The sequence below is a fragment of the Scaptodrosophila lebanonensis genome, unplaced genomic scaffold, assembly GCF_003285725.1.
Source record: "Scaptodrosophila lebanonensis strain 11010-0011.00,11010-0021.00 unplaced genomic scaffold, SlebRS2 tig00000024-arrow-pilon, whole genome shotgun sequence".
Taxonomy (NCBI): domain Eukaryota; kingdom Metazoa; phylum Arthropoda; class Insecta; order Diptera; family Drosophilidae; genus Scaptodrosophila; species Scaptodrosophila lebanonensis.
Genome location: NW_022060538.1, coordinates 13,966,019 through 13,978,839, shown reverse-complemented (window position 1 = coordinate 13,978,839; position 12,821 = coordinate 13,966,019). Strand labels below are relative to the sequence as shown.

The 12,821-nt window shown below is 42.6% G+C and overlaps 2 protein-coding genes across 2 annotated transcripts in view; both read left to right on the top strand.

Annotated features, from left to right (window-relative positions):
* The window catches only part of LOC115621978 (dynein beta chain, ciliary), a 28,955-nt gene extending 24,333 nt beyond the window's left edge, over positions 1-4,622 (top strand). Inside the window, exons 24-26 of the mRNA XM_030515829.1 lie at positions 41-2,806; positions 2,862-3,056; positions 4,494-4,622. Coding sequence (XP_030371689.1) covers positions 41-2,806; positions 2,862-3,056; positions 4,494-4,593 — 3,061 coding nt within the window. The 3' untranslated portion in view covers positions 4,594-4,622. The remainder of the gene's footprint in view (positions 1-40; positions 2,807-2,861; positions 3,057-4,493) is intronic.
* Positions 4,623-7,509: 2,887 nt separating this feature from the next.
* LOC115620323 (dynein beta chain, ciliary) overlaps positions 7,510-12,821 on the top strand; it is a 35,069-nt gene continuing 29,757 nt past the window's right edge. The window contains exons 1-5 of the mRNA XM_030513516.1: positions 7,510-7,683; positions 8,586-9,125; positions 10,719-10,807; positions 11,800-12,453; positions 12,524-12,812. Of these exons, the coding sequence (XP_030369376.1) occupies positions 7,510-7,683; positions 8,586-9,125; positions 10,719-10,807; positions 11,800-12,453; positions 12,524-12,812 (1,746 nt within the window). The remainder of the gene's footprint in view (positions 7,684-8,585; positions 9,126-10,718; positions 10,808-11,799; positions 12,454-12,523; positions 12,813-12,821) is intronic.

The following is a 12,821-nucleotide window of genomic DNA, read 5'->3' as shown; positions in this document are numbered from 1 at the left end:
CCATGAATATCTGCATGAAATAACTCATTATAATAAACAGGCAAGGCATTAAATGGGTGAAAACCAAGTACGGTGCTGGACTAATTGTGCTGCGCCTTGCCCAGCGCAGTTATTTGGATCAGGTGGAAAAGGCGGTCAGTAATGGCAGTACACTATTAATAGAAAACATTGGGGAAAGTGTTGATGCTGTTCTCAATCCCCTACTTGGGCGCATGTTAATTAAAAAGGGCACAATATTGAAGATTGGTGATCGTGAGATCGATTACAATCCGAAATTTAGATTGATCTTGCACACCAAGCTAGCCAATCCACATTACAAACCCGAAATGCAAGCTCAAACCACACTTATAAATTTCACAGTAACACGTGATGGTCTAGAAGATCAGTTGCTGGCCGAAGTGGTGAAGGTAGAAAGGCCCGATCTGGAGACCATGCGCTCACGTCTCACACAACAACAGAACCACTTCAAGATTACGCTAAAGTTTCTGGAAGATGATCTGCTCGCACGATTGTCGTCAGCCGGCGATAATGTGCTGGAAGATGTTACTCTGGTCATGAACTTGGAGAAGACGAAAAAGACGGCAGACGAAATTGAGGTGAAGGTGGCCGAAGCGAAAATAACTGCCGTCCAAATCGACTCGGCCCGTGAGGCCTATCGACCCGCATCTGAACGTGCCTCCATTATATATTTCATACTCAATGATCTGTTCAAAATCAACCCCATATATCAATTTTCTCTCAAAGCATTCACCGTAGTATTCAACAATGCAATGCTAAAGGCAACTCCATCAGATAAGCTCAAGGAACGTGTCGAGAATCTTATCGATTCAATAACGTACTGTAGCTATATATATACTTCACGTGGTCTCTTCGAGCAGGATAAGTTGATTTTCCTCACGCAAATGTGCATTCAAATCTTGGTGAATGCCGGAGAAGTGGAGCCCAGTGAACTGGACTTTTTGCTCCGTTTTCCTTATATGCCTAATCAGACCTCTAACTTCCCTTGGATGACGCATGTTGGCTGGGGAGGCATACGCGCCTTGAATAACATGGTGGCTTTCAAGGGTCTTGAAAAAGACATTGAGGGATCGCACAAGCGTTGGAAAAAGTTTGTCGACTCGGAAAGCCCTGAGAATGAAAAGTTCCCTGGCGAATGGAAGGGCAAGTCCGCCATACAGCGCTTATGCATTATGCGCTGTATACGCCCCGATCGTATGTCCTATGCTATGCAAACCTTCATCGATGAGAAACTTGGATCAAAGTACATTGATGCTCGTTCTGTAGAATTCGGTAAAACATTTGAGGAAAGCAGCCCCGAAACACACATGTTCTTTGTGCTATCCCCTGGTGTGGACCCACTTAAAGATGTGGAGAAGTTAGGAAAAGTGCTAGGATTTAGCTTTGATCATGAAAACTTTCACAGCGTTTCACTGGGCCAGGGTCAGGAAATTGTGGCCGAGAATGCTATTGCAACAGCTTCTCAAAATGGGCATTGGGTCATCTTACAAAACATTCATTTAGTGGCGCGCTGGCTGCCTAGTTTAGAGAAGAAAATGGAGGCATCGCTAAGAGATGTGCATCCCAATTATCGACTATTCCTCAGTGCAGAGCCAGCGGGTGATCCATCTATGCACATATTGCCACAAGGCATTCTTGAGTCTGCAATTAAAATAACGAATGAACCGCCCACGGGAATGATGGCAAATATTCACAAAGCTTTGGACAATTTCAGCGATGAAACGCTCGAGATGTGCTCCAAAGAAACCGAGTTCAAAGCCATTCTATTTTCGCTTTGTTACTTCCATGCTGTTGTAGCCGAGCGACGCAAGTTCGGACCGCAAGGCTGGAATCGTGGCTATCCCTTCAACGTTGGCGATTTGACAATTTCCGTTTATGTGCTTTTCAACTATCTGGAAGCTAACACGCGAGTACCGTGGGAGGATCTGCGGTATCTCTTTGGCGAAATCATGTATGGTGGCCATATTACGGACGACTGGGATCGTCGACTATGCCGCACGTATCTAGAGGAGTTCATGCAGCCAGAGCTTATTGATGGCGAGCTGGAATATTGTCCGGGCTTTCCAGCACCGGGTATTCTTAAATATGATGGCTACCATCAGTATATTGATGACAATTTGCCATCTGAGAGTCCAGCGCTATATGGTTTGCATTCAAATGCCGAAATTGGATTCCTCACCACAGTCTCGGAACGACTGTTTCGCATTGTTTTTGAGCTGCAACCTCGAATGTCCAGCGGCTCGGCCAGTGGTGGCGGTGAAACAGTGTCACAAGAGGACATCATCAAGGGCATTATTGAAGACTTGTTGGACAAAATACCCACGCCATTTAATATACTCGAGCTTATGGGTCGAGTCGAGGATCGAAATCCTTACATTATAGTGGCATTCCAGGAGTGCGAACGTATGAATATACTTATGTCTGAGCTACGGCGCTCGCTGAACGAGCTAGATTTGGGCCTTAAAGGAGAACTTACCATTTCGTCAATAATGGAGGACCTAATGCAGTCTCTTTACATGGACCAAGTGCCCGAGTCCTGGACAAAACTGGCTTATCCCAGTTTGTTAGGCCTACAGTCTTGGTTCTCTGATCTGATGCTGCGCTTACGTGAACTCGAAGGCTGGGTTGCTGACTTCCGCATGCCCTCATCCATTTGGCTAGCAGGCTTCTTTAATCCGCAATCCTTACTCACGGCCATTATGCAGCAGACAGCGCGCAAAAACGAATGGCCGTTAGATCGCATGTGTCTAAATTGCGATGTTACCAAGAAATTTAAGGAAGAAATCACGTACGCAATCACACTTCATCCCAGCACTTTAATTATTAAATTTTTGCATTTACAGATCACCACCACGTGAGGGTGCCTATGTAAATGGCTTGTTTATGGAGGGCGCTCGTTGGGATATGAAACTAGGCACCATAACTGATGCGTTCAACAAGGAACTGTTTCCGGCTATGCCAGTGATATTTATAAAGGCTGTAACACAAGACAAACAGGATACGAAGAATATTTACGACTGTCCAGTCTACAAAATTCGGCAAGTGACTCGTAAAAACCATGGACTGCTGTCGTCTAATCGCTGACGGAATTCCGTGCTGAAATTTGCTTTCATTGTTTTCAGTTAAATAGTCTTTTGTTTTTTCTACTCCCTTTCTCTATCACAATCTATGCGAGTTTGGTGTCTGTCAGCATTCCCTTTTCAATTTCCTCATTCACTCGAACTAACTTCCTTCCGCTGACTTGTCGCCATACTCGTCCTCGTCCTCATCCTCAACGTCATCGTCAATTCATGACCACCCACCAGTCACGGTCGTCTGTCTGTTCAATCGTCAGTGCATTCACATAACAAGGCTCTGCGTTTGTCAATCAATAGTGAATTGTTTATTGAATGTTGTCGTTGAAGTTTTGTGCCAATTTGAGCTTCGGTCTGTGTGCTTGCCGAACAGACTAACCACTCCTCTCCCCACCCCCTCTTTCACTCTCTTTTCTCTCTCCTTTATCTAACTATTTTCGGCTGCTAGCACGTGCTGTAGCTTTGTTTCAAATTTCGGCTGATGCACCACACTAAACAAAACCACTAAACTTTGTTTACACAACTTGCTTGCTTTCGCTCGCTCCCTCTGTTTTGCGCATTTTCAATTGAATAGGAAATTGTGCAATAATCGATTTGGTCCAGTTCTGGTCTTGTCTATTTTTCACCGCCTGGTATTATTACTAATACACACTGTAGCCGTTTCAAGTATACCTACCTAATGCTCACATCAACTCAGCCAAATGGCTTTTGTTCAAATAAAATAATGTTGACTTTTTTCCACATAAGCACACACACAGACTCACACACACCCGCACGAGCAGTCCTTAACAAACGCACGAAATTGCTTTTAAACGAGCTCAGCCAGGACCGGGACGCCGTGCAGTCTGCCATCGCTGTCCCTGTCGCTGGCATGTGATGATTTGTTCGCACATAATGAAACTCATCAACAGCTACAGCTACTTGCAGTCATTCGTCCGGCACATGGCACTCATAAAGTGAGCGAAGCGCAGTTGAAAATCAACGCCTGTGGCCAGCACCATTTGGTTGAGGATCGGGTTGGCATAAATTCAAAAAACAAGTGCAGCCACTTAAGCGGGCAACATCAGCAGCAATGGCAGCGGGAAAGCGAAAATATAGTAAAAGCATTTTACAGCTTCATTTTTCATGGCTCAGTGCGAGCCACCTCGCCTCCCGCCTCGCGCTTCATGCGCCTGTCGCCAACTTTTGTGCGATTTACTTAATTTGAAGAGCGTCGGCCATCAAGAAGAAATTCCTTTTAAAATCAATTTGGCATTTATTTTTCTTGCGGCTTGGCCCGACTTCCCGTTTTCTTTCGTTTTTTGGCTTTCACTTCTGCTCTTCTGTTTGACTTGGACCGGATTGGACCGGACTGGACTGGACTCCATGCTATGTACATAATACTCTTCTTCTGTTTTGCAGGCTGCGCGGACCCACTTTCGTTTGGACATTTAATCTGAGAAGCAAGGAACGTGCCAGCAAATGGACATTAGCGGGCGTGTGTCTGCTATTGCAGACTTAAAAGCTGCCGCCGCCAAAAAGCAGACCAATATGTAAAATGATCTGTCTTATTGTCAAAGTGTTTATTTAAATACATTTTCAATTGATGGACGCTAACAAATGCATTTGGATTTCAGTCCCTACGTCGCTTTAGGGTCATTGAACTCATCTGGCGCCCCATCAGCTCTCGTTGATTTTGGTCAAGTAAATTTGCTCAGCTTAAGCAAATTCATTAACAGTTGCAGCTTACTGCTATCTTAATATGTATTCCTACCAAAAACAACAAACCGCAACTGCTGGTGGTGTCAACACAGATGAGGGCAATGCATTTGTCCCGCGGGTTTTGGTTTTGCGGCCTGCCATGCGCTTCTTTTTTTTGAGTAACGCTGATATTTCAAAGTAGAGTTCCCTCAAAGTTCCACAGCTCGCTCAGGACAACGACATTGTCATTATTTGCACTGAAATACCCTACAATGTGAACGAATTCAAAACAAATCAAAAGGTAAATAAACTCATGTTGCGTTTGGATTAGGAAGGTCTACAAAAATAGTTTGGCCATGTGGGCTCTGACGATTACTAAGTCCAAGCGTTCATTCAGATGGATGGACTAGATCAATTTGTCTCATTGTACCGTGATTTTGTAGGAATGCCTATTAAGTAATATTATTTTGTAAAGTAATAAACAATTATAATAAGCTTAATGCACCAGTTTCACAAACAACTTAATTGTCCGTTGCTTTGACGACAACTTCAAACTCTGAATCACAACGAAATTATAAGCAGTAAGACAGAAAGCTCCTCCTGTTGCCACCTTATTTCTTACATCATACAAATAGATATAAATATACATATAAAATTTATATTTTTGTTCGGAGATGGATTTTTACCCTTCCTATACAGGGTAAAAAAAATTTCGGAAAACATCGAATCCCTTTTTAATATAAGTATTCTACTTGTCCTCTGGTTGCCATACATTTTATTATACTAGAATAAAATAAATAAATAAGTTACACTTAGAAGAAAGAATGGTAAGCAAAAAGTTATAGTTCCATATAGTAGTTGATCAGTAAAACTATACGAATTCAAAATGCGTTGTCTGCCTGTCTGCCACCGTTTTAAAACTATCGCAGTGAAATTTTTGCATCGAAGCTTTTCGTTGACGGATATACACAAGGGCGTAGCCAGCTTTTACCAAAGGTTCTAAGTTATCTGTTTTCTTGGTTTTTGTGACATCAACAGAATTATTTGTCGTTAAATAAATATATATAAAATAATATACGAGTGTGTAGTAAGAATATCAAATTGAAAGAATGAAAATAATTCAAAATACAATAAAGGGTATTTAGCTTTGCAGCACGTTTTAAATAAAATTGCAGGCTTATAAACAATGTCTATGGTGCCAAACTAAATATAAAATCTGTTAGAACGCTGCTCTCTATTTCAAATCGAATCAAATCTACTTCAAATTGTAATTGTTAAAACATCGTTTCGAAATCATTGAAATAGTAGATCTCAGGTGATTTTTCAAAAACGTGGGCTGTGGAAATTGGAACCAACTCACATGCACTACATTTGAAGCTGTGCAGAAGCCGACATGCATCACTTCTGACGGCTTTCCACTGGCAAGTAGGGCACCCTGCGGTCGGTCGTGTGCACCAAAGCGTTCCGGCTTGTGTTTATGTGTACTTGCAGTAATTGCGTAGCACTTTAAGCATGCTGGCAACACTCGCTGACTACTATTTGTGTTGCTGCCGCTGCTGTTTTTTGCTGCGGGTGCTGTTGCTGGTGCTGGTGCTGCTGTCTCCGCAACTTCTGCGGCTTCTGCTGTTACTTGACACATGTCAGTCAGTCAGCCAGTCAGTCGCTGCGCTTGGCTTTTGCGCAGCGAAACAAAAGAAGCTTTAGGGATGTGGGGGCTGCATCGTGCATTTGGCATAAATGTTGCTTTGAGAGTGTGCGAAACATAAAATTAAGTTGAGCATGTTGCTGTTGCCTTTTTGTAGCTGTTGTTGTTGCTGCTGCTGTTGTTGTGGCTGACAACGGCAATATCAAAATTTTTAATGTGACGGCATGTGTGTGTGTGTGTATGGTGTTTATTGTGCAGCTTTATGGAGTGGTCAAGCGTCAACGTTTGACGCATTGCGGCCATGAAAGGAGAAAGTCAAATATTACGCATACGCAGCGTATGCTTGCCAAATGTACAAATTTTCATGAGTTCTACATTGTAGAGCAGCAACAGCAACAGTAACATCGCCATTGCTATGCATAGCCTCTACAGATTTATGCAGTCCATCAGGCGCCACTAATGTTCTCGCTTGCCACCTTGTCAGTGGACAGCGTCATCTGATGTTGACTTATGTGCATGGGGGCGGCGTATATCTAACAAAAAGTTTGCGCGAAAGGCGGAAATTACATTTCGCTTGCCGTGAGTGAAAAGTCGCAATTAATGCCAAGCTGCCTGCCGGGCTGAAAACTGCCATTAAAGTTTGCCCATTGCATTAGAGAGAGAGGGCGGCTGTGCATGCATTAAAACAAAACACTCTCACACACACTTTAAAGTGTTTTTCTTAATTCGAATTTGAAGTTTGATCGATAAATTGGGTGTGTGTGCCATGGTGGCTCCACGGGTCTCTGGTTCTGTGGTGAGCTGAGGCAATTGCAACCCATCCATACCCGGTATTAGAGGTCATCATCATTTGCACGCCAAACGCTCGCCCATTCGCATGGCGCGGATTTCGAGCCGTGCGTACAATTCAGTTCAATTCGTTTGGGTTCAGTTCGGTTTAGTTCGTTAAGTGACGCGTGTGGATTTGCCAGCAGCAAGCACAGCCTCAGCTGATTCGTTTGATTTGCGGCCGATGGTAAAGAGAATAAGGGCGGACGGGGATATGTGCGGGTGGGCGGCCATTGTCGTTTGTGCATGCCATTAAACAACATGATGCATGATGCCGGAGCGCTGGCCAGCAGCGATGAGGACATACCAGCCACGAACCAACGCGCCCTGCGCGAGTACACCGATCCGCGCCTGGAGCGTGTGGCCGCCTACACAACGGCCACAATGCGTCTGAAACCGGACAAGTGGACCAAAATGATGGCCAGTGACGAGTTTCGGGTATGTATGAACCACTAAGCCACTAAAAATCTAGGCCTTAAAATTATAGATGGGGCAAAGGCGATAATAAGTTTTTTAAAAAGCCTTAATTTTAATGAAATTTGCGAAATATATTAAATAGCATAGTCATGGGTATTGTAGGTCTACTATTGATACTACATATTGCTTGTTGAAAAATAAGTTTAAAACAAGAAGGAATGCTAAAGTCGAGCGGGCTCAACTGTCTATGCGTGTTTGTGTACTTGTACATATGTATGTGTGCATTACATAATTATGTCAAAGCAGCAACAAATACAGCTGCGGACAGAGCTTGGTCTTGATTATATGGCTATAACTTTCTTTCTAATCAAACTATCTTAATAAAACTTGGGACACGGATATATAATTAACTGGATGTTAATACCACATTTTAGTTTGAAATTCCAAGAATAACGGGAGTTATAGAAAATTGCAAACAGCGGGAAAGTGGGGGGTGCATCGGCAAAAATGAACAAACTCGTCCTTTCTCGGGCTCAGGAGAATCTAGATACCAAGTTTGGTTATTCTAGCTCTTATACTTTCTGAGATCCTTGCGCTCATACAGACAGACAGACGGACATGGCTATTTCGACTCGACTTGTCACCCTGATCAAGAATATATATACTTTGTGGGGTCTGCCACGCCTCCTTCTGTGTGTTACATACATTCGCACAAAACTAGTATAGCCTTTTACCCGTTGGGTACAGCCTATAAAAATATATTCCATCAATAGGGTTTCATCACGTTGGAACTGAAATATATATCTGTGCTCTGATTCCGCATAAAGCTGCACCACTTCAATACTTGTTATGCATTAACTAGAATTGTTTTTAACGAGGCTTCACTATATGTAAATGAGTAAGTATACACAATGCAATTGCAGCGCGTCGTTCTGGACTGGCTGGAGCAGCGACAAACTCGTGTACTCGTCCTGACTTTGAGTCCAGGCGGTGAACTGATACCGCGAAGCAGCTTGAGCGATTTGTATCAGAACTATGCAGTGCAGAGCAGCGCACGGGCCCCCAATACTGGTACCAACAACAGCAACAACAAAAGCGAACTGGTGGATGCAATCGCCACCGCCACGGTCGCGGTGTCGGCAGCTTTAGCAGCCAGCAGTGCGTTGCTGGTGCCCATGCCACCCGCTTCATCGTCCTTTACAACACTGGACGGCGTACCGCGAGGTAAATGCGCCTATTTTGTGCGACGCGATGAGGATGTCCTGCTCAATGACAGCAACTTCGAAATGGCTGTGCTTTATGGCGACTTTCCAGTGCATAGCAAAATCGAAACTTTGTCGCTACTGTTCGACGAGGTCCTGCAGCCGCTGCTTGAATGTCCGTTAAATCAAAAACGGTGGCCCGCTGTGGTTAGCAAAGATCTGCAGGCGCGTATCAAGGAAGTCCGCAACACGCTGATCGAGGTAGGTGTGGAACAGACATTAAACACATTATTGTGAAGACAACCATTTCGTATTTTTTACCTTTCGCGTATAGCACATTTTGAAATAAAAATACATGTTATCTGTAACACTTAACAAATAAGAAAATCAAACTCACGTTGCGATTATTTTCATTAATCTGGGGTTTTTATTTTTTTTACAAAAAAATATAACCCATTTCACCGTTACCCATTGGTGCTTAACACTTAAAAATCTTTGAGCTCTGAATGGTTCTGTGCGAAATCAAAACAAGAGAGAACGCTACAGTCGAGCCCGACAGTAAATTAGCCTGTACGCTCCACAAAAAATAAAAATTATAAAAAATTTAATATTTAAAAAAAATTAATTAATTTATTAAATTAATTAAGAAGATTTATTTAATACATACATAGAAGACATCTTTATGTACAGTTTTACATTTACATCAAGTGTCTGTGCTTGTTTATATACGTGTATGTATGCAGCACAAAGTTAAACCAAAGCAGCAGCAACAATAACAGCTGCGGGCAGAGCTGCAGGCAGCGCATGGGCAGCGATTTCTTCAGAATTGACCCATCGTGATGAAACTTGGCACACGGACACATAAGTACTAACTGGATGTAACTACCAAAATTGATTTCAAAATTCCAAGAATTACGGAATTCATAAACAAAAATACGAATTGCGTGGGAGTGGGGGGGGGGGTGGTATCAGAATAATAAAATAAACTTGACCTGCCTAGGGCTTATGGGAATCTGGACACCGAGTTTCGTTATTCTAGCTCTTATACTTTCTGAGATCCTTGCGTTCATACAGACAGACAGACGGTCAGGCGGACAGACGGACATGGCTATATCGACTCGTCTTGTCATGCTGATCAAGAATATATATACTTTGTGGGGTCTGCCACGCCTCCATCTGTGTGTTCCATGTACACTCGCATAAAAAAGAAAGAAACCACATCAAAAATTTAATTACCCGAAACTTTTCGTGCACAGGCTAATCTTAGATATCCATTTAGTTGGAAATGAAAATATGAATGCATTTATATAAATGTAATGTCCACACAAGGCATTTGTTTACAATTCACATATAAATATAATATGTTGTAAGTATTTGAATTTTTGTACCCCGGGAATTTGGACCGAGTAGAAAAATGTGAAACAATGTTTATCTTGAGGTACGTGCATTTCTGCAACTTTTTCAACTCATAGGCGAAACAATTTGAAAACAATAATCTCTTGAAATTAAACGGAGCTGTTTGAAATCAACTCGAAAAAGGTTCAGTTCTGTATACCATTATATTCAAGCTTCAAATGGTCTACCAAATTCCTGACTCTTGTTTTAAATATATTAAAGCATCTGAGCGGCGTATTTATTTAGTCAGATGAATCTTATAAACTGGAAAACAGTGATTTCAGTATCATTGTATATTAATCTAATTGAGTGCAGAATGCTATGGGCGTCTGGAGGGGTTGTGGTTGGAGTATGTTGCGCTCATTTTCCTCAAAGTATTTGTCTTAATTGGTAAAAGTTTGGCCAGTTCGTATGCGTGTGCTTGTATCTGCTATTTATACTTTATTGTTATCCTTACAGATTAAGGGCAAGACCAACAATCGCACAATTTTATCGTTATTAGTTTCGCCAACAATCGTCGAGGAAGTTGCCGCCCACGTGGACCAGGGGTAAGTTGGCACAACTTTGCTCATTCTCGTTGGCCCATTGTCTCGGCGACAAATTCCACGCGCACACTCACACACAAACAGACAGTGCGAGACAAAGGCCTTTACCAACAGTAAACGGCACCGAACAGGATGTGTGTGTGGGGCTATGTATGTATGTGATTGTCCAGCCATCTTGTCGGCGGCATTGGGGAAACTCTTATAAAGCCTGCACGATGGCTTGTAATCGAATTTGGGCAAAAGTTTTTGCACATGAATTGGCACAAATTTATTGCCACACAATACAAGTAAGACTTGTAATTAGCTCGAGAGGGTATGTGTGCGGACTTTTTTGACAAATTTTGTAGCCTACTTGTGTACGTTTGTGTACGGCAGCATCAAAGACATTTTTGATTGCTTTTAATTAAATTGAACTTACTAGAGAAGCATTCAACAAAAACTGTTGTCCAAGTGATAGCTCTAGACAAGAAATATATAGGCGGTAATTAAATGCATTTAGAAGCAATTTTCACAAAATATTTTTTGTCTGTGCAACTGCATATTTGTTTTCTTTTTGCAGAATTAAGTTACAACAAAATAATTGTTCAAATAAAAACTGCTTCATTAAAAGTCAAAAATTACCATTGGCATAAAGAACGTAAGCTAAATCAAATCAATTGAGGTCAACTTTTTATGAAATATTTCTCCCAAGCAAGAAACAATAGTAAAAGAGAAAAGATAGACGACAATATATATATATAGAGGCAGATTGCAAATCAAAAACACACTCACAAACACAAGCGAAGTAGAATGTAAATTTTGTTTGATTTTGTTTTCGCAATTAAGTGGGTCGAGAAGTATTTTTGGTCATTAAAGAATGAATGACAAGGAATGAGTAAGATTGCTAATGACAGAACAAAATTAGCTTCATTAGAAATTAAAAACATTGCAGATTTTTTTAAGAGCCCAATACCAATTACTGCAAGCAATTGAAATTCAAATACTCCTACATACAGTAACCTAACGCCCGCTCTGGATGCAAAATTCCGGAATCTGCTTGAGGAAATGTTCATCAATTGGACCACGCAGATGCAAGACATTGTGATGGAGCGTTCCGAGTGCCTGCCCATGAGCTTGGCGACAACAGCACCAATGACATGCACACAAGCACCCAAGCATCTACATCCTATTATGCTACCGGCTCAGGAAATAGCCTTTTGGACTAATCGCAAGCTCAACTTGCAAAACATCTACGAGCAGCTGCGCGCACCCACACATAAGACACTTGCTCACATACTTGAGCGCATCGAGTCCGTCTATCTCCAACCCTACTCTAAGGCCTTTTCCAAGCTCGTCGATGCTTGGATGGAAGCACAGGATATCTCGCTCTGGCTACAACCCCTCTTACGTCAGACGGCAGCCTTCAATTCGGTGCAGTTCAGCAACTCGCAGGAGCTAATAGTGCCGCTGGTGCACCTCATCCATCTAGTTTGGAGTAATGCCCGATACTACCGCAGCACCCAGAGGATGTGTGTCTTAGTGCGCAGCGTTTGTAACTTGTTGGTGCATCGTGCCGCCGAAGATCTGGAATTCCCAATGCTTTTTCAAGGCGATGCAGACGAAGGTTTGCAAAAAATCAATAAAACATGCGAAGTGCTGGAATTTTTCAAGTAAATGACTGCAATTGCTGACAAGCTCAGATTCAAGATTAATTACAAAGCATTCTTAATTAATATGCAGACAACGCATGCTCGAGTACAAAGAGCGCTACTCCAACAACCAAATAGTGCTGCCGTCCTTGCCTCATACAAGTTCAGCCACGCCACCAGCCGCCTCGGGCACACCTGACGATCTCCAGCAGCTCTGGCGCTTCTCCAGTGACGACGTGTTCGGTCAAACACTTGACGGCTTTCTCTCTCAACTGGCCGAGCTCCGTCAAGTTTTCGTAGCTGCTGTGCAGTTCCAAAGTCTAGAGAAGCTCGAAATTGGCGGACTGCGGGGGAAGCTGCTCACAGAGCGTGTTCGCGAGGTGAGATGT